Source organism: Panthera onca, chromosome A2 (genome assembly GCF_046562875.1).
Source record: "Panthera onca isolate mPanOnc1 chromosome A2, mPanOnc1 haplotype 2, whole genome shotgun sequence".
Classification (NCBI taxonomy): Eukaryota; Metazoa; Chordata; class Mammalia; order Carnivora; family Felidae; genus Panthera; species Panthera onca.
Genome location: NC_138340.1, coordinates 86,194,468 through 86,216,904, shown reverse-complemented (window position 1 = coordinate 86,216,904; position 22,437 = coordinate 86,194,468). Strand labels below are relative to the sequence as shown.

Below are 22,437 nucleotides of genomic sequence, written 5' to 3'. Positions count from 1 at the left end.
GACTCTGAAGCAACATTGATATAAAAGATTGGTTACTGTAGGGTGAGTAAATGGGAAACTTTTAAGACAGCATTTTTTTCTGATATAACTGGTGTAATTTGTGTTATGGAATTAAAAGGTATTTTGCAATTATATTATGAAGTATTGAGAACCTTTACATTCATTGATGTGTTTCAATTTAGGATACAAGTACTTCACCACCACCTTCCCCCCCCCCCCCCAATAGGTTATCATTCTACTATCTTCCTACTATCATAGAAACTCAGGATGCATATTGTGGATTGCTTATCTAATCCTGTAATGTTATCTTTGCAGATTCAGAAACACTGAAGCCGGATAATTTTGAAGAATCTGGCTACACATTCATAGCACCAAGGTTGGTTTTGTTTTATATATTTGCTATACCTTGTGTGGATAGGTAAGTCTTTGGTAACAGTTCTGAGTCAGACCCATGCCAAATTATGAAGCCAAGGGAAGCAATAATTTAAAACTGCAACAGTATTCTATTCATTCTATTCATTCATTCGCTCAGTAAGCAACTACTGTAGGCTAAGCAATGTTGTGATTCAGGCATACAATAGTGAATAAGACAGATGTAGACTTTGCTCTTATTAGAAATAACAGTGTATCCATCAATAATGAAGAGCTGGGTATTTGCATTTGTGAGTACACACACAAACACACTGTACATGATGTAGATTACTCTGTAATCCCCATCATCTATTTGAATCATTGCCCCACCCATCTCCCTTCTAGTAACCATCAGTTTTTTTCTCTATACTTAAGAGTCTCTTGGTTGGTTTCTCTCTCTCTTTTTTCATCCTTTGTTTCTTAAATTCCACATAAGAATGAAATCATAGGGTATGTGTCTTTCTCTAATGAATTTATTTTGCTTAGCATAATACTCTTCAGCTCCATCCATGTTTCAAATGAGATTTCATTCTTTTTTATGACTAATCTCTTGTCTGTATGTACCACGTCTTCTTCATCCATTCATCAGCCGAAGGACACTTCAGCTGTTTCTATAATTTGACTATTGTAGATAATGCTGCAGTAAAAATTGGGGTGAGTGTATCCCTTTGAATGAGTATTTTTGAATTCTTTTGGTAAATAACTAGTAATGCAATTGCTGGGTTGTAGGGTAGCTCTATTTTTAAATTTTTGAGGAACCTCCATACTCTTTTCCAGATGTCTGCACTAATTTGTTTTCCCACCAACAGTGTAAGAAGGTTCCCCTTTTTCCACATCCTCACCAACACCTGTTGTTTCTTTTGTTGTTGATTTTAGCCATTCTGACAGGTGTGAGGTCATATCTCATTGTAGTTTTGATTTGCATTTCCCTGATCATGAGTAATATTGAATATCTTTTCATGTGTCTATTGGCCATCTGAATATCTTCTTTGGAAAAAATGTCTACTCATGTCTTCTGCCCATTTTTTAACTGGATTATTCATTTTGGGAGGTGTTGAATTGTATCAGTAATTGTATCTTCTCCCATTCTGTAGGTTACCTTTTAGTTTTGTTGATTGCTCCCGTCACTGTGCAGAGGCTTTTTATTTTGGTGAAGTCCCAGTAGTTTATTTTTGCTTTTGTTTCCCTTGCTTCAGGAGACCTATCTAGAAAGAAGTTGCTAGGGCCATGTTAAAGAGGTTACTGCCTGTGTTCTCTTCTAGGATTTTGATGGTTTTATGTCTCACATTTAGGTCTTTCATACATTTTTAAATTTAGTTTTATGTATGGTGTAAGAAAGTGGTTCAGTTTTCCAAACGCCATTTGCTGAGGAGACTGTCTTGTTTCCATTTGATGTTCTGTCCTGCTCTGTTGAAGATTAATTGGCCATATAGTTGTGGGTTTATTTCTGTGTTTTCTATTCTTTTCTGTTGATCTATTTGTCTGTGTGCCAGTGCCATACTGTTTTGATTACTACAGGTTTATAATATGACTTGAAGTTGAGAATTGTGATGCCTCCAGCTTTGTTTTTCGTCTTTCCTTAGTTCTTGATTCACACTCTGTAGCAGGCACATAAAATAATATTCAAATTAACATAATTCTATTAATCTAGGCTAAACTGTTGAAGAACATAGATTCAGAATTGTGTATTACTAATTTCTTACATTTTATACTTCTTAAAGAAATTACTGTAGGAACCCACAGACAGCTCATAAAATTAAAGAGTAACTCAGACTAATATTTTTAAAGATTTATTTTAATGTTTCTTTATTTTTGAGAGAAAGAGAGAGACAGAGTGAGAACAGGGGAGGAGCAAAGGGAGAGAGACAGTCTGAAGCAGGCTCCACACTTTGAGCTGTCAACACAGAGCCTGACGTCAGGCTCGAACTCACAAACCATGAGATCATGACCTGAACCAAAATCAGACGCTTAACCAACTGAGCCACCCAGGCACCCCTCAAACTAATTTGTATGTAATCCTAAGGATACCTGAATTTTTGGTCCTTCTTGAAAATGGGGAATACATATAAGGTACATCTCTGTTAATAAAGCATATTCTTGGCTTCATGAGATTCTCCTCCTTGCATTTCCTTCAGTGTTTGATACTGCCCATCCCACAATTCTTGAGTACTCTTTGCCTCCTCTTGCTGTTCTGATTTTCTTCCTCCCTCCCTCGGCTGCATATTCAGTCTCTTTAAGGAGCTTCTTTTCTTCTGCAGATCACTTACATGAAGGTGCTAGCTTAAGGTCTCTTATTCTGTGTCTATAGACATACCACCCATCTATCCGATGTCTGTAGTTTGGGGCAATGCTTTTGAAATCCACAAGATGGCCATGATGCCTAGAAACAAAACAGACATAATATGTGGTTTATTGGCATTACATTACAAGATAGGATCAAACAATGTCTTCCTACACAATTTGAGACATTCCTGTTTATGGAAGACAACAAGACTATCTCTTCAATGTGTTTCAAAGTCAATGTCTCCTAAGCATTTGTCTTTGCTTCCTTCCCTTTGTGTCTAACTTTTAATCAGTCACCAAGTCTTGTCAAACAGAATTTATTTTACAGTATCAAGTATATCTGCCAAACTCTGCTGCCTTTGTTCTCATTCAGGCCAGTGCTTTCTCTTTACTTAAACTGGTGCAGCTGCTTCCTACTTAATCTCCCCACTTCTCCAAATCCCCCTTTCCTTCCAGTTTGGTCTCATTTCTGTAACTAGAGAGAGTTTCTAGAATGTGAATAAAATTATGTTTCTTGTCTGCTAAATATGAACCAATAGCTCAGTAGTGTCCTGGTGATAATCTGTACTTTATATCACAGCTTTAAACTGTTCTTACTAGGTCCCAGTTAACAGTGTGGTCCTTAGACTCTACTAAATCCGGGGCCATCAAATTACAGCCTATAGACTGCCTGCTTTATACAAAGTTTTATTAGAACACAGCCATACTTGTTGGATGATGAATTGTCTGTGGCTGCTTTCACTACAAAGGCAGAATTGATTAGTTGTGGTATAGATCTCATAACCCATAGAGTCTGAATCATTTATTATCTGGCCCTTCAGCAAACAGTTGGCCAACCTCTGCTTTAAATTCCAACCACACTAAACTTCTCTGAGTTCCTACATGTGCTGTTTTTTTTTCCTCTTCTCCTCTAATTTTCTCTTCTGTTTTGGACTGTACTTAGACACACCCCACCCCTTCCCAAACCCCAACTTCAAAGCTCCTTGATCTAGGAATTCCTTACCCATTTTCACTGGATTAGACAGACATCTTTGCTGACTGCTTTATAGAATACTATACTTCCTTTACTGGCCCATTTAATGTTATTTACTTTCCCCAAAACCACAACTCAATCTATTTGACTTATCTACTATTCAGTACCCAACATCACATCCATTGCCTGACACAGAGTAGGTGCTGAATAAATATATTTGGTGCCTGTAGAATCTATAAATATGTAAAGAATATTTAAAAAATCATTATTAATAATACCTGCAATCTTACCACTTGTCAAGATAAGTAACTGAGCGTCTTAAACTGCTAAAACCAGTTTTAGCTAGAAAGGAGAATATAAAAGAACAGAATAAGAAGAGTTTGAAATTAGATGTGCTATATTGATAAGACTCTCATTCCATCTCAGTTCTGTGTTTTGTCTCTAGGAAGCTTCTTCATTCATCTCTCCCAAATATTGACTAGGAGGCCACACAGACTGACTTTCTGAGCTTTACTGTTAGATAATGTGGAAAATATGGTAGATGTCCCTGTACTCACAGGAAAGATAAACATATCTTTTAGTTCCGGTTCCCAATTTGTACAAAATGATTGTTCACTTCAGCAAGGATTAACATATGTACCATTCTTGTGGGATGACTGAAAGAGCAGAATGTGCCTGTGTGTTTAGGGATGGAGTATATATGAGAGAAGGGAAGAAATGTTAGAGTTTGTGGGACAAACCAGTGAATATCCACCTCAACTAACATGTTAAGTAAGCCTTTTACGTGAATGATTATATTTACTGCTCCAGTGAACTCTATAATAAATTAGTAGTATTATTCCATTTTGCAGATTAGGCAATTTCCTTGCTCTTTCAACATCTGAGCATGTGTGTTGATTATCAAATGCTGATCAATCTCAGAAGACTATCCAGTACCTCTCAGTAAAATATAAATTCTTGGAGCATTATTCCTACCTTTATTTTTTTTTAATTTATTTTTTAACATTTATTTATTATTGACAGGCAGAGAGAAGAGGAGACACAGAATACGAAGCAGGCTCCAGGCTCCGAGCTGTTAGCACAGAGCCCGTCCCGGGGCTTGAACTCACGAACTGCAAGATCATGACCTGAGCCGAAGTCAGAGGCTTATCCAACTGAGCCACCCAGGCTCCCCTCCTATCTTTAAAAGACATGCAGTCAAAGGGATGAAAAGTCTAGGGGCGCCAGTATGGCTCAGTCTGTTAAGCATCGACTTCAGCTCAAGTCATGATCTCACAGTTTGTGGGTTCAAGCCCTGGGTCAGGCTCAGTGCTAACAGCTCAGAGCCTGGAGCCTGCTTCAGATTCTGTGTCTACTTGTCTCTCTCTGCCTCTCCCCCACTCACACCCTGTCTCTCTCAAAAATAAACATTAAAAATAATTTAAGAAAAAAGGGATGAAAGTGTAAAACATGGAATATTTTTGCTCTTTATCAGAAATGAGAGAGGCATTTCAAAGATGAAATAGAATGAAAAAGAATACTATGTGATATCTATAATTAAATGCTAATTGTGGGAAGAAGTCCATTTTAGCTTTGTCGATAATGAAACGAGTAAAGGTCATGCATCCTTTCTAAACCAAGCCTCTAAACTAAAATTTTCCATGAAATGAGAAGTTTGGTGGGTTTTTTTTGTTTTTGAAGTTCTGACATTTTACTGTTTTTCATCTGTTGTATGAACCTCGTTTTAATAATGGCAGCCTCACATTTATGTTGCTTGATATTTGTTCTCGATTTCCAAACCAGGATAGCAGTTCTCAAAGTATGGCTCTCCCATGGGTTCCAGAGGCCCTTTCAGAGAACCCACCAGGTCAAAGGTGTTTTTGTAGCACTGTGAAATGATGTTTGTCATTTTCTTCATGCTGACATTTTCACTGACACTATAAGCAGTGATGAGCTGATACCTTAGCTGAAATCAAGGCAGTGGGCACTAAAGGGTGCTGGTAGCCATCATAATCTTTATGGCCAGGCACCCATGTGAGGGAAACGCCCGTTTCACTATAAAATACCCTTGATGGAAGCAGTAAAAATTATTAGTTTTATTGAACCTTTACCCTTGAGTAGATGTCATTTTATATTCAGTGACATGAAAATGGAAGTTCTGCATACCCGAGTGCTTGGCTGTCTCACAGAAAAGTACTTGTGTGATCAAATTTAGAGCTAAAATAGGTGCTCTTTGCCCTTTTTCCATGAAATATTTTACTTGACAGAATGCCTTGGGTATTTGATAAACATTTTGTCAATAATCAACCACCTAAGGCTTTCACTTTAAAGACAACAATGGACTGTTACTAATGACAAAATCTGTGCTTTGCAACAAAATTAAGAATTTGGGGATTCTGTAACTAATGTTTCCCAAGAGTTCGAGACCAGGGATGGTATTACTGAATGGGAATTTTCAGTTTTATAATGAAATGTGTCATCATTTGGAAGATCAGCCAATTTTCCAATAATCAGTTTATGATGTTACAAAATCAGATTCGTTTTTTTTTTTTAATGTTTGGTTTTGAGAAGGAGACAAAGTATGAGTGGGGGAGGGGCAGAGAGATATCGAGACCCAGAATCCAGCAGGCTCCAGGCTCTGAGCTGTCAGCACAGAGCCCAACGTGGGGCTCAAACTCACAAGTGGTGAGATCATGACCTGAAGTCTGACACTTAACGGACTGAGCCACCCAGGGGCCCCCAAAAATCAGATTCATTTGAAGTTATATTCTATTAAGTCAGGGATTAAAGAGATTTGCAAATAGGCAAATAGAAAGTTGCCACTTTTGTTTACTAGGTTATTTTTTAAAGACAACAATTTCTCATAAAAATGTTAACATATAATGGGTTTCTTCTTGATATTTAGTGAATAATATTTTTAAATTTCTCAATTTCCATATGAAAACTCCAAATATACAACATAAAGCAAGAATAGTGGATTAAGAATGAAAGGTAACCTTTATTGAGCACCTATTGTTCACAGGGCGAGTCCTTAATAAATATTAGGTATACCACTCATCCTTTACTTAAGTCAAAGTATTGTCCAACAGGTTGCAGAGTCACATAAGTAGTAAAAGAAAGTGTTTTCACTTCCTATAAAGGCTGTGTACTTTTTAAAAAGTTGTGACTTTCACAGCTAATATCCTACAATATTTTTTTTTCAGAGATTACTGCAATGATCTTAAGATATCAGATAATAACACCGAATTTCTTTTAAATTTCAATGAGTTTATTGACAGAAAAACACCAAACAACCCATCCTGTAAGTATACACCCAATTTATAATAATTGCTTCACCATTGTTATATCCAAAGTGGTCAAATCTTGGTTCAGATCAGTGTGTTGGTTTGCTGGCTTATTAATTTACTTTGTAAATTTTTAGTGGTAAAATGTAACAGTTTGGCCTTTTATGTATTAAAGAATGTTTCTTTCACTGTGAAGTAAAATCAAATTTTCAAAGCCAAGTATTAGATACCTGCAAATGTTTCAGTGTAAATAGGGCACCGTTGCCCTTGATCCTTTCAAATTTAAGAAACTTAATTTTTTTATGATATTTTGAAAGTTTTTCATTGCATTTTTCTTGCCATATAGAGAAATACATACAGCATTTATAGATTTATCTCTTTCCTCCAATTTATATGAACAGCTTTAAGATGAAGGGAATAAAAACAAGATATAAATATGTCAGTCAATGGTTTGTTTTCATCCTGACATTCTGTTTTGATCACCATTAACTTTATAGTGTAAAAAAAATGCTTCTGTCATTTTTCACTTTATGAAGTAAAATAAGTTAGAATAAATAAAAATGTTAACAATTAGTGTTTAACCAATACATTTCTTTCAGAGAAATTTACATCATTCGTAGTAGAAAACTTTTTAGAGATTAATGGTTTCTTAGCATTTAAAATCTTAACTGTGTTTTCCTCCTAAAAATATCCTGTAAAAAAAGTACTACCAGGAAAAGATGTACCGGAAATGGGAAATGAGAGGAAAATTAACTGCCTGGCAAAAATTACCTTAGTAAATATATATTTTTTTAAAAAAAGGAACCATAACTGAGTTTTTTGTCCTTTCCTCCTCCTCCCTTCCCTCTCTTTCTTCTTTAAAATCTTTTTCCTTTCTATCAGAAAGGGTTAAACAAGGTACTTGCTGAGTTACAGGAAGCGAACTGAAGCATCTCACAAATTAAAATTTATCTCCTAAAAAGAAGTAACTTCCTAGCATCATCAACATTAGCTACCAGAGCAAGGATCAGCTGCTCTGAAAACCAGCCAGGGTAGAGAAGGTCTACACTGACCTGACCGAATAGGAGTGTTTCCAAATCTTTCTACTCCTTGTCAGCTCACTCTGAGTCAGAGCCTTTCCATTGTTATGGTTCTTGTTCTTTTCCTTTCAGTAAATAACAGGATTCCCAAGAAAGAACTGGTGTAATATTACTGAATATTCCTTTAATTGGTTGCCTCTATGGGCACCTGGGTGGCTCAGTCTGTTAAGCATTCGACTCTTGATTTTGGCTCAGGTCGTGATCTCATGGCTCCTGAGTTCGAGCTCCACATTGGGCTCTGCACTATCAGTACAGATTGAGGTTCTCTCTCTGCCCCTCCCCTGCTCACGCTCTTTCTCTCTCAAAAACAAATGAGTAAGCATTGAAAAATTAATAAAAATATAAATTGGTTGCCTCTAGCTCCTAGGCAAGTATAAATATGTTGAAACAAAAGTACTTTCAGTATCATAGTGCTAGTATCCATATTGTCTCTTCTCCCGTGTCTTCATTTCACTTCATGTTTTTTATCCACCTCCCCTATGATCCAATAGGATGCTTGTGGTACTTAGATAACCATGTGAAGTGTGAGATTTAATTATAAAAAGGTAATAGCTATAAAATGTATATTTTCCTCTGATAGTTCTACATACTACAGTTTTCTCAATCATATTTTAGGTCATGTTATCAAATAATATGTAAAACTAAAAGTATCAGTGATTGAAATCTCAATGGCTTCCTTTAAAGGGGTTTGGGTGATTTTAATTGTGCTTATGGAAGTACTTAATCCAGCATTAAAATTAAAATTCTCACTGTTTATGTTTATTACCTAAATGTTTCGGCTGTAGAGTCTTTCAGCATGTTCGTACCTCCTCCCCAGCTCCCGCTTTTTTGAACTATTCTAACAATGAGATTATATGTGTATAAAATGGTAAAGCTCAGTACTGATAACCTGTTTATGTATTATATGCAGCAGGGGCCATATTTCAAGACACATTTTAAAATTACGGTATAATTAAAATATGAATGAAATTGTGAAATTGCTCGCAAGAGTGATTTATACCACAAATTAGAATAATCGTTTCATTTCTTTTACCTAAAACGATTTGCAGCAATTAAATTGCATCATTCACTTTTCAAATGGACTGTTTGTGAAAATGATTAATTTTCTGACATAATATAATGAAAATAGTTCCTAAAATGAAGTCTAAAATGTGGATTGAATTGATCCTTTAAAACTGGAAGTTACATTAAATTTAAAAAATCAACTAAAATATTTTCCAGTCTACTCCTCACCTTTTACAGTAATAGATATTAAGTAAGACCACATATTCCTTACCTGGATAAAATAAAATTTTTTCATAAATGTGAAGTTTCAGTATTTGTAGGTTATCCACAGCGTCATGGGCTTAAAACACAGGACCAAGAGAAAGGAAAGAAGGTGAAGTTTTTTTGTTTAAGAATATGTATTAACTGACCCTTGGTCATTGCCATCTGCCCTTTCATTACCTTTGAACTTGGGCTATTTTGTTCTCTGGTTATTCCAGAAATGACAGATTCCAAAAGCCAATCTTGAAATAGTGCTGGTCTGTGCTAAGTTATTCAGTTCTTTCACCAAAGCAAACGAAGAAAAAACTGTATTATGTAGTTTTATATTTACATATAAAATTGTCCATCAATTATGATAGATTTGAATCGCCATACTAACCTATAAAAAAGAAGAGAGAGAGGAAGGTTATTTCCTTAATGTTTCTTGATTGACATACTTCACCTATCTTTTTGAAAAAATTTACAAAATAATTCTCTTTTAGAATTGGCTTTTCTATTCTGGCCATAGCCTGAAAACTGTGAGGCAAGATGAACAAGAAAAACATGCAGAAAATTAATATTGGATATGGTTGTTAATTCATAGAAATATTATCCACTCTAAATTGCTTTAACAAACAGAGAATATATTTGTTTCATTATTATCCTAATGAAAAACTATGTGGATGTAATTGAGGCTATCCTTTTTCTATATTAGGTAATACGGATTTGATTAATAGAGTCTTGCTGGATGCAGGCTTTACAAATGAACTTGTCCAAAATTACTGGAGTAAGCAGAAAAACATGTAAGTATTTGTTCCTATTAATAAATATATGCATATATATATATGCATATATAACATATATATATGCATATATAACATATATATGCATATATAACATATATATATATATATATATATATATATATATTTTCTGCATTTCAATTTAGCTTTTCTCTGAGAAATTTTTGGAAACTAGGGCTCATAAATTTAAATTTTACTAATTTAATAACAATTTCATCTTGGAATTGTTGACAGCTTGTATTTCCAGTGTTGGGTATGTGTCAGGACTAACATCTACATCTGCCAGTACATATCTTTCCACACTTACACACTGCAGTGGGAACAAACCAAATTTAAAAAGGCTGAATTTCCATGTTTGTGATAAAATAGGGATGCTAGTCAAGTGGCCTTTTAATAACACTACTATTCACCCAGTCAACAAACTGAGAAATCTGATTGTGATTCTCATTTACGGTCTCTTCTCCACCCCATGTCCAGTCAGTCACCAAATGCTAAATAGCTCTTCCAACAATGTTGTCCTGTCTTCTTCATAGCCAAATTCATAATTTCCAATTTCTGAGAAATTACAGCACTGCTAATATTCAGTCTATACTCAGGGCCTCCGATTCCTCTACCCACACCCCCTATTCTGTCCTCCATAGAACGCACCCCTGCCAACCTTCCTCTTAATGCAGCTCCAGTTTCAGGATAAAGGTGAAGCTCTCCAGCATGGATTTCAAGATTATTCATGAGCTGACCCTTCTTAAGAAGCTTGTCCTTGAAACTTTACTATCTGTTGCTTCTCACCTTGCCTTCTGTTTTTATAACACCAAATACTTAACATTCTTCACTAGCTTTCCTGTAACATAGTCTTGGCTCTACATGTAAGATCTTCCTGCTGTCTCTGTCATCTCTGCTAATTCCATCTTCCAAACGCAGCTATATTGGTCTTTACTATGAAGTGACCTCGTTAAGCATCCTCCCTTTATTTCTTAGGTATTTGCAACATTAAAGCATAGTTTGCATGTATTGATGTATTTACTTTGTCTTCCTTTATGTTAGGAACTCATTTTATTTCTCTTTGTGTCATCAACACCTAAATTATTATCTTACGGAGACCAAGTGAAATAAAAAATTGCCTTCTTCTGTCTTCTGTTTTAGCAAGGGAGTGAAAGCACGGTTCGTTGTGACTGATGGTGGGATTACCAGAGTTTATCCCAAGGAGTAAGTTCAAATAACATCTGTAGAAATCAGTACGTTACACGACTACTCTGAGGATGTGCACATTATAAGGAAGCCATTCTGTAGAGAAACTGATTATTAGATTAAAATGGAGTCATTTAACATTACTTACATTATTAAAATACCCTACTTCTTTAAAAATGCTATTATATGATTATTCAGTGATCCTTTTGGATATTTATTCCAAAATCTAAGACACAGTAAAAGAGATTTTTTTTTCTGTTCATACACACTGAACGTAAAGTTTAGAGCCTATTGGCAATATTTTCATAGCACCTCATTGTTTTCACTGTTCTTCAATGGATCTTATCTCTGTCTCCAAAATAGTCTGTCAACTAGGGTGGGGAGGCCTATTACTATTAATTGACCTATTAAGTGACTTGTACGTCATCACCTGCAGAGTAAAACCAAGAGCTTTTTCTGGCCCTTGTTATCTATTCTATGGTGATTTATTGCTTATTAATGAGTATCATTAGATGTAGACATATCTGTAAAATTCTGTGATGTTCACAGAAAAGTAGGTTATCAGGCAGATTCAAGAATAAAAATGATGAGCCATTTCCTCTTTAGGGCTGGAGAAAACTGGCAAGAAAACCCAGAAACATACGAGGATAGCTTCTATAAAAGGAGTCTCGATAATGACAACTATGTTTTTACTGCTCCCTACTTTAACAGTAAGTATTACTCAGAATTCAGCCATTCTCAATTTCCTTTTTTTTAAGATAAATTATTACTTCCTGCTTTCCCCAATAACCATAATTGCTCAGAACAGCCCTTATTAAGTGTATAGTATACGTGTGACATTGGAAGGACAGAAGCTTCCATTTAGTTGAGGTAAAATGCACACACAGGAAACAGTCATCCAGTAATGTAGAGATAGCATATCAACAGGTATGCATAATGCATAGAAACATATGTAGATAATCCCTCATTTCACAAACTGCAAATCTATTAAAGAACGTGTAATGAGTTTTAAAGACATCATCAATCAGTTTAGTCAGTTTTAGTTAAATATATTATTTATGAAAATTATCAATAGGCCGCATTTTAAACTATCTTATTGGATTCTTTCCCAAAACCTTTCTAATTTAATCCCTGGGCTTCTCTGGGGGTAGGTGTTATTCAGCCTCATTTTTACAAAAGGGGAAACCAAAGTTCAGAGAATTTTGGCATCTTGTACAGGGACTTACGTCTAAAATGCAAAGGCTGTTTGGGGTTCTAAGATCAATCTTTCCACCTCAGCAGCCTCTCCACTCAGTTAGCAAATGTCACGAAGCAGAGATTTGGCCTGCGTCCATTATGTTGTGGACATGGATGCAGCCAAGCTGAATAATTCACATCCCACGGACACTCCAACGGGTCTGGTCAGTAGAGGAAGATGAGAGACGACAACCCACCTCCTCATTACTTATCTACACTAGAATACTTAAGCAAAACACCATCCACCTATCCCTCTTAAGAGAAATTCACTATTTGACTTATCTAGACAGGCCTGTGTTCCTTTTTTGTTGTTGCCTTCTTCTTTTTCAGAAAGCGGACCTGGTGCTTACGAATCAGGCATTATGGTAAGCAAAGCTGTGGAAATCTATATCCAAGGAAAGCTTCTTAAACCTGCAGGTAAGCGTGTATATGGTATATAGACATGGCCAAAATTAAATATGCCCAAATATTTCTATTAAAATCTGGCAGTACTTACCAGGAAGGCCATCAGAAACCTTTAAGCAAAATAAAGTCAAAGACAGATACACACAGTTTTGAAAATAAAATACAATGATGTGGGAGATTGGGGAAAAATAGAACAGATACTATATAGAGGTGAGGGATTTCCTAGATGTGTATGTGTATACACTGCTGCTCAAATTAATGGAGTCAAATCAAAATTCTACATGCCAGATTGATCCAGCATTTCCACTCTGTAAGTCTGTCCTAGAAGATACTTTGAAATACACAGAAGGATACGTGTCCAAGGGTGTGAATATTTGTAGTAAGTTAAACATGAAGAGTTAAGTTTCCATCCTCTAAGGAAAAGATAAATAAGTTATAGCATATATATACCATGTGCCTGATAAAATGAATTAGGTAAGAACCTTTTTATATATATATATAAAAAATTACAATAAAATGGAAAAATGATTTTTTTTTTTTGCCAAAATAAAATCAAGTAAGCAAACAAAACAAATCATAAAACTGAACATCAATGGGAAATGCAAGTAGGCTGGATTAAGTGGATGCCATCTAGTAGAAGCGTTGTTGTTTTTTTTTTTTCATTGTATGATTCCGTATTTGATTGTGTAAGAGAGTGTACATTAGACCAGATTGAGAAGGTAGATAGATCACCTTCCTGTTCCTGAGGGCTGTTTTACCTCAGGAACCTCAGTGGTTCAACTAGATATTACCTCAGGAACCTCAGTGGTTCAACTAGATATTACCTCCACACTAACTCATTGACTGCTTCCTTCATTCACTCAATGGCTCATTTATTCACTCACCCTCCCACCCACCTATCTGTCTATTGGACATACATTTCTCAAGCACATGATGCATGCATTGGTGGGGCTAGCGAAGCCTCTTAAAACATTCCACCTGAGTGACCTCACGTTACAAGACTATGCCTGACACTACCACCTTTTTTTTCCCCTTTAGCTTATTGCATATATGAGTTAATTGGTGAGGTGGTTGCCAACGAGTAAAGTATGTTGTGAATATAAACGAAAGTTATTTAATAGTTTAAGAGCGGTTGGCAGTCTCTTTAATGAAAACCCAAAGAAATAAAATCTCTGTAATAAACATTACATTCAACCCAAAATTTAATGCTACTTTTTACACTACATAAATTATCATATAGCAAATATATAGCAAATATTATATGGACATTAAAACTGCAACCTTTTCAATGAAGTCCGCTTTTCAACGTATAGCTGAAATTAATTTAATTCCAAGAAATTTAAATTTGCTCAGAAATATTCAAATGTAAGAGGAAAAGTAGATAACTAAGAATCACAGCCACGTTTTTTCTATGTATGTGTCAATTCTTCTTTACATCATTTTTCAGTTGTTGGGATTAAAATTGATGTAAATTCTTGGATAGAGAATTTCACCAAAACATCAATCAGGGATCCGGTAAGATATATATATATTTCCTAACGTTTATGCTACACTCCATGTCAAATGCAAATAAGAAAAGTCAAAGTAAAGTCTTGTCAATGTATAATTTTCAGTGCTACTAAATTAAGCAGAACTATGAATTAATATTTTTGGAAAGATTTTTTTAAATTAGTTAAGAGGAAAAATATTTTGATATAATTTGAAATATTAGTTTAGATAGCTCTTAATATTTTACAAAGATGAAGCTATTGCTTTTTTTATGATGGGATAGACTGTCATTTAATCTTACTTTGATACTAGATAAATTATTCTCAGATTCCTAACATGATAATAATGTGTCATGGAAATCCTTTTTTCTATTAAAAATGTGTGGGGTTAATTGTATTTTTGTCTTTCAGTGTGCTGGTCCAGTTTGTGACTGCAAAAGAAACAGTGATGTAAGAAAATTTTTAAAATTTTAACTGTTATTTTTTGTTACTCTTGTTAAGACTTTAATCATAAAGTCATTGATGAAAGTCATTTGATATAGGAATTTTTCATTAAATGCTAAAAAATAGTTTATGAAATTTTGAACTAATTTATAGGTAAGAAGTTGAATAAATTCTTTTAATACCTAACCATTAAAAATATTCACATATTAAGGGAAAGTATTTTAATTTAAAAAGCCTGTTTCAGTATGAAGTGTACTCAATGTCAATTGTGTTAGATAGTTTTCTAAGTATCTTTAGCTCTGTTCCTGAGTGGGAAGTTTCTAACTAAAGTGGCCTTACTGGTTATCAAGGCAATCTTTCCTGTCCTTGATAGTTTCTCTGAATTTGTTCACACAGTATTCATAGTGACAAGAAAACTTTTTGAGTTCAATTTTGCCATTATTATTATTTTTTTTATCAAATTCCACTTACATGGATTGGATTTTACATTGTCTCCTGTTACTTGTATTTCATTATGACATTTCTTCGTTCAAACGTTAAATACGTTCAGGCCGCCTGGGTGGCTCAGTTGGTTAAGTGCCTGACTTTGGCTCAGGGCACGATCTCATGGCTTGTGAGTTCAAGCCCTGCGTCGGGCTGTGTGCTGACAGCCCCGAGCCTGGAACCTGCTTCAGATTTTGTTTCTCCCTCTCTCTCTGCCCCTCCCCCACTCATGCTCCGTCTCTGTCTCAAAAATAAACAAAAGAAATTTTTTAAACGTTAAATATGTTGAAGCCTGCTTTGGATTTTGTCTCTCCCTCTCTCTCTGCCTCTCAAAAATAACATTTAAAAAAAAAATTACTTAAATATGTTCTAAGAATGATACTACATAAAGTATTCCCAGAATACAAAGGATGAATTCCACTATTTGCTTCCCATCTTCTTATGTGTATGTGTTTATTTCCAAGGCAAACAGTGGGTTCACATCATCTTATTTCTAGTCATGTGAAATTATAAGCCAGCAATGTTATTTTTTATACTCTCTCCATTTTACATAGACTTTGTAAATAGACTATAAAGACTGTTTTGAGAGTCGAGGTTTTAGCAAGTTGCTTCCACATGTCCCCAACTCTGAGAACAATGTTTTTAATTGTCATTTTATACAATAAAAATTACTAAACTGATCCATGCATTTAAACATGATACAAACCAGGTGGGAATTGATTTCTTTTGTGTCATGATCTTTTTTTGTTTTGTTTCTGCTTTTATATTTCAAATTACTCAACCAATTTTGATTGAAAATATGAAGTAGTTATAAATATCCTTATGCTGCATGCTTTTTAATTTAGTCTGAAGCATGGTGACTACAATGCATTTTTAAAGGTATCTTTTTTGTCAAAATATTAAGTATGTTTTTACATATTAGTTATTTTGGCTTATCCAATTTCCTGGATCATTTAGATGACCAAATGGCAAAAAGGTTATTTCTGATTTGACCTTCTGATTTGTTCAGAGTCAGTTGACAGTTTTAACTAAATGGGTAGTGGTACAGTATGAAACCCTGAGAATTTGAATCTGTGTGTGTCCTTAATTTATTTCATCAGAATCTCTGGAGCATGTATCTTTAAGTTGAAGTTTTTTTTCCTATTTTTGTTGTTGTAACTATCTACTGGGGCTCCTGGTTGGGTCAGTCCCTTGAGCCTCTGATTCTTGATTTCAGCTCAGGTCATGATCCCAGGGTCATGGGATCGAGCCCTGTGTCGGGCTCCACATTGACAGCAGGGAGACTGCTTGGGATTCTCTCTGTCCCTCTCCCTCTGCTCCTCCCTTGTGCATACATGTATGTTCTTTCTAAATATATATATAAAATCATCTATCTAACAAAGTACTGATAATGAAGCCTCCTAACCTTCCTCGAATTGTGTTCATTGTTATTTTTATTTTTGTAGGTAATGGATTGTGTGATTCTAGATGATGGTGGGTTTCTTCTGATGGCAAATCATGATGATTATACTAACCAGGTAGGTACCACAGTGGGACAAAGTACAGTTTCCAAAGTGTATTTCCCTAATCGGCATTACAAAAGTCCTTCAAACCGTTATAGAAATTAATGAGTTGTTATATTTCTGTCATAAAATAAATTGTTAAATGCTAAATATAATATAAACCATTAATGAATACATTCTAAATACAGTTTCCTGAAATTAGTTGAATTTCCTTTCTAGTCATAACAGTTACTATTAAAACATGTAGTTATTATTGTCGATCTCTCAGAAATTGAGAAAATGTTTGCATATTAAATATTTATTAATTAGTAATATCTAACTTAATACATGGCTGCTTTGAACTGATGAAGTTTCTATTCCCAAATTTGCAAGTTGGCAGCATATAGGCTATTTGGCTCAAATAGGATTTTAAGCAAATTAGAATTCGTTGCCAATTAATTTCATTTCCCAATCTACATTTCTGGTTTCTCTTTAAAAAGAAAGGATCTTGGGGCGCCTGGGTAGCTCAGTCTATTAAGCGTCCGACTCTTGCTTTTGGCCCAGGTTATCATCTCATAGTTGGTGAGACTGGGCTCTGCGCTAACAACATGGAGACTGCTTGCAATTCTGTCTCTCTCTGTCAAAGTAAATAACTAAACTTCTAGGAACAGAAAAGATAAAATTGGTCAACACTGAGCTTTTTCTTAACTGGCCATGTTTATGGACTGCAGTTGATGAGCCTCAGGTTTGCTCCTAGGTTCCCGTTCTTTCTCTAATATCACCCATTTCTCTCCATTACGCTGCTTTCCTCTTCCCCACAAGGTATTCACTTGTGATCTTAATGCTTAGTTAACTGTGCGTATTCCTTCCACATGCATCACACCAAGCCACGGAGCAAATGCGAACCCCTAACTAAGCTCTTCTCACTTCTTTCGGAATATCCCGTGCAGCTTCATTGCTTTGGTTTTTAAGCTCCAGTAGTTTTCGTTGCTAGTTCGTCCTACTTCTTTTCGTTGCAGTGGTCGGGGTGTTAACATGTGGAGTGAATTTGAAACTTGATTCTTTTGTCCTCTGTTCCAGATTGGAAGATTTTTTGGAGAGATTGACCCAAGTCTGATGCGACACCTGGTTAATATATCGGTTTATGCTTTCAACAAATCTTACGATTATCAGTCAGTGTGTGAGCCTGGTGCTGCACCGAAACAAGGAGCAGGGCATCGCTCGGCATACGTGGTCAGTAATTTCCACCTCGTCCATGCCTCTCGCAGGAACACTCAGTGTCGATTAACATAATGACTTTTTCATTATTTTTATAGCCATCAATAGCCGACATATTACACATTGGCTGGTGGGCCACTGCAGCTGCCTGGTAAGTCACAATTGTGTTTTTACTGGTAATGAGAAAGGGGCGGTGAAATAGTAAAGAATTTGAGGACAGTCCAGATTTTGTGACACGTGAATAATTGTTACGGAAACTACTCTGTTTGTTTCCTAAATGACATACTGGTAGTTTTCACAAAATGATCAATTTAACACTGTTACTGTCACTTGGTTTTTCATATGAAAACAATATGCTCATGCAGACTTCAGCCTCTTCAAGATCTGTTGAGACTTTCTACCCAATTCCTTAAGTTTTAGGTGTATCAATCTATTAAAGGTTTCAGTTAAATGCCTTCAGTATCCAAATTAGATGTCTCCATCATCAAATTCAAAGCATCATGACTTATCTTTTCAGCTCTTTCCAACAGAGGCTGGCAAAGTTTTAGAGGCATCATGTTGCTGAAATGGATCTAATTCTCTCTTTTTACTGACTTAACCTCCCTACCTCCTTCAACACCTCACCTACACCCTACCACCTATGAAAACAATACATTTAAACGGTTTAAGGCACTGTGGAAAGTCTGTAAGATCAAATGCATCATTGTTGGGCTCTGGTCAGTCAAGTAACTCAACCTCCTTTTGTGTCTGGGATCCCTAGTCTTCCTTCTTTCCCTTCTTTTTTATCATTGCCCAAGCCTTATGCCTTGTAGATTAAACTTTAACATTCATTTGATGGTGAGGCTTTCCCAGCAAAAATCATATCAGTCTACCAGTTTATGAAAGTAAGAAAGATTTTAGATTAAAAATCCTATTTTTGGTGAAAAATGGCACTTTCTATTGTGATAGTGATATTTAAATATTAATTTACTCAGGTTTTTTAAATCTCAAAGTAATCCTCATTACTTTATGATTGGCTTTATGCTATTTTCTGGCCAGAATTTACCTCCTTCACCCCCCCTTTTTATTTTTTTCCTGAATTCAATTCCAGATGATTCTATACTAATATTTGGTTCAACTGTCATTTATTGGAAAAACTGAAATATGCCAAGTGTCCTATATTTAACAGGTATATATTTTAGTTCATGAATGTCACATTATGTATTCACAGATATAGTCTATATTGTAAAGTAAATGGTTTGCAAACCCATGGCACAAAATCATTTTTGTTTGATCTTTTGCTTTATTCCACCTTAGAGTTCTAAAACTAAAATAAGCACCCTGAATGAGAAAACTATGGCATGAAATATTGACACTTTTCCTAGGTACCACTTAAGTGGTCCCTCACTCTGTCCTTAACATGTCTGACTTCGCGACTTCTTTTACAGAAACAAATGTACGGTGTTTTGTAAAGTTTAAGAAATAATTATATAAAAATACTCCTCAACTTTCTATTGGCAAGGTCTCAATTTTTTCCAAGCAGATGAGGAAGAAATGTGTGTATGTGTACCTGCAAGATTATTTGGGTTTTTACTGCATTATTTGTAAAGGAAATATGTAGATTTTTGTCAATAATAATTTGTATTTGCAATTTAGGTCTATTCTACAGCAGTTTCTCCTGAGTTTGACCTTTCCACGACTTCTTGAGGCAGGTATGTAGTTACTCAGCTATTGTCCTAATAAAATTTTGTTTGGGGATGTGTTGAGTTCGCCTGACCCAAGGGTCTGGAAACTTTTTTATGTCGTATCGGCCTCTATTTTGTAACTCTTATCTGTTGGATTCATTGCTTCTCTTGACATTTAATGGGCGCCTATGACGGACTGCCACTACGTCAGACAACAATAAATAAGCCAAGCAGGGGGCCTGCCCTTAATACATCTCCACGGAAATGAAGGCTCTTGGCACTGACTGTAGCGTCCCCTCCTGGTGATCTTTGTTTTTTCCACAGTTGAGATGGAAGACGATGACTTTACAGCCTCTCTGTCAAAGCAGAGCTGCATTACTGAACAGACCCAGTATTTCTTCGATAATGATAGTAAATCATTCAGTGGTGTGTTAGACTGTGGAAACTGTTCCAGGTAATTTGTTTCTTCCTTTTAGGGATAGTCTGATTTCACTAAGAAATTGTATTCGCTTTTATAATCATTATAGCAAATAACAGAGACTGTTATTAGAGTGTGAGAGAGACATGAGTAACTATTTACAGTTGGAAATAGATCTTTAGTTTTGCTGAATGTTTTTTTTTTTTAATTTACATTCTTTAGGATTGATCCTAACTGGTAAGTGGTAATCCTTTTGACTATAATAGGGTGAATGAAATTCTACCTACTTTTAGGCCGCACAAAGAGAAATGTGATTATATTTTAATGTCTTTTTGTCTAAAAAGAGAACCCCTTTAAAAGTTTTTCTAAAGTTGTAGAACAATATGAACTGTAGTAAGATTAGAATTAATCGTCATTTTGAGTAAGTCTAAGCTAAATACAGGATTTCATTTTACATTTACTTACTAAATAGGGTTTATACAAAGATAGTCTAGGGAGGGACGTGTTTTACTTCTACTCTTCACTGAAATTTAGAATTGCATGTATTTTTGAATTGAAACTAAAAGAACTAGGAGAAGATATCACTTCCTAAAATCAAAGCTAAGGTGAGTCACTAGCAGACATAAACATGTTTAGCCATTTTTGGAAGAGATTGAGAATTTAATTTGGCTAGAAGGGATAGAAGAAAAAGCCAAGGTGGGCCTTTTCAGAGTCATGAGAGAGAGTGATAATCCATGTCATAGGATCCCTGAGAATGGGGGGGAGAGGCACAGATTTAGGACACTTTGTTTTTAGTGAAGGAGGGCAGGTTATTCTCGAAGAAATGTTAATCTAGGAAAGAGGAAATGTGAGGAGGTGAGGATATCTGAGCATGTGAAAGGGCTGGAAGAGTTGCTAAGAGATCCAGACGTTTCTAACAGAGAACTGTTTTCTGGAAGGAGTTAAATGAAACTAGTGTGAATTTTTAACAGACCTGGTCCGTATGACTTTATGATTTACTTTAGCAAACCTCTGTGTCATAGCAAGACAGTCTATCCACTTTAGCAAACAGTTTCGTAATCCTTTGGCCTTTGATTAATAGATGTCATTGATGGCAATCTGTGCTTTAAAAAATGACTACAAATCTTTACAATTTAAAGTAATCAGGATATTAAGTTGAATCATGGTTGCTTTTGATTGGCTTTATCCTTGTGCCCCAAGTTCAATGGAGAAAAAGAAAATAATCATTTTCTTTTTAAAATACATCATCATAAAGAAATTAATCTTCAGTGACAGATTAACATTTTTATCGTGGTTGCTAATGGTGGCAGAAGCAGTTTAAGACATGCAAAAAATACTGCATGGAATTTCAATCCCTTATTCTGTATCTGTGTTATCCAGTTCAGTACTTACCAGCCACTGGTGGCTGTTTCAATTATAACTAATAATACACATTAGTGCCTCAGCCACATTAGTCACGTTTCAAATACTCGATAGCCTAGTGTGGCTATTTACCATATTGGAGAAAGCAGAAAACATTTCCATCTTCACAGTAGTTTGGTGAACAGCACTAGTCTAGATTTACTTTGCCATTGGCTTGGGCAAGATGCTTAGTGTGGGCTCCAAAGCTTTTAATGTGTAAAATAAGGTAATTTTGTTTATTTTCAGTAATAAATACCACAGTTCCTTAAGCATGTCAAATAAAACATTTATTCTACGGGTTTCAACAACTCAGTAGTGCTTATTTTGCATTGAAAAACAAAGGTGACACCTAAAACATGTGTTGCAATTTTCTAGTATTGAGAGAGGTAATACACTGTGCATGCTAATAAGTAAAACATGGTGATGTTTTCCTTCTAAAGTATTCTCATTTTGTTTTACTGTTTATGTGGGTGATGCTTTGCATTTCAACATGTCATATTATATGTAAGAACCTTTGAAAGATTTTAATTTTTGCCCAAAAGAAAAAAATGCTCATTTTCTGTGATTTTTATAACTATTTCTTTTGCAGAATCTTTCACGTAGAAAAACTTATGAACACCAACTTAATATTCATTATGGTTGAGAGCAAAGGGACTTGTCCCTGTGACACACGACTGCTCATACAAGCAGAGCAGACTTGTATCCTTTGACATCAGAAATGCTTGGAATCAAACGCCGTCTTAAAGTAATGCTTCTTTAACCTCGTCACACTGATAATGCTCGTAAAGAGAATAACATCACACAGCATGCCATGATTACCTCACACAGGCAGAATGAACCTCTCATGCAAAATGTGGTTCGAATGTGTAGACTAATGATGCCACCCAGGCACCAAGAGAATGTGAACAGTTTCTTGCTCATATAATGAGGCTTTGTGGAGTAGGCAGTGCAGGTTTGC

General features: G+C 35.4%; 1 protein-coding gene across 9 annotated transcripts in view; it reads left to right on the top strand.

Moving 5' to 3' along the window:
* The window catches only part of CACNA2D1 (calcium voltage-gated channel auxiliary subunit alpha2delta 1), a 499,516-nt gene that overhangs the window by 453,930 nt on the left and 23,149 nt on the right, over nucleotides 1-22,437 (top strand). For 8 of the 9 annotated variants that reach the window (XM_060632338.3, XM_078442515.2, XM_060632340.3 and 5 more), the window contains 14 exons: nucleotides 316-376; nucleotides 6,850-6,947; nucleotides 9,970-10,057; nucleotides 11,198-11,260; nucleotides 11,849-11,952; nucleotides 12,809-12,895; nucleotides 14,331-14,398; nucleotides 14,782-14,820; nucleotides 16,743-16,814; nucleotides 17,859-18,011; nucleotides 18,095-18,147; nucleotides 19,632-19,687; nucleotides 19,985-20,114; nucleotides 22,069-22,178. In XM_060632338.3, coding sequence (XP_060488321.1) covers nucleotides 316-376; nucleotides 6,850-6,947; nucleotides 9,970-10,057; nucleotides 11,198-11,260; nucleotides 11,849-11,952; nucleotides 12,809-12,895; nucleotides 14,331-14,398; nucleotides 14,782-14,820; nucleotides 16,743-16,814; nucleotides 17,859-18,011; nucleotides 18,095-18,147; nucleotides 19,632-19,687; nucleotides 19,985-20,114; nucleotides 22,069-22,178 — 1,182 coding nt within the window. Of the gene's footprint in view, nucleotides 1-315; nucleotides 377-6,849; nucleotides 6,948-9,969; nucleotides 10,058-11,197; nucleotides 11,261-11,848; nucleotides 11,953-12,808; nucleotides 12,896-14,330; nucleotides 14,399-14,781; nucleotides 14,821-16,742; nucleotides 16,815-17,858; nucleotides 18,012-18,094; nucleotides 18,148-19,631; nucleotides 19,688-19,984; nucleotides 20,115-22,068; nucleotides 22,179-22,437 lie in introns of those variants that run through there. The other variant, XM_078442517.2, reaches the window with a different exon arrangement.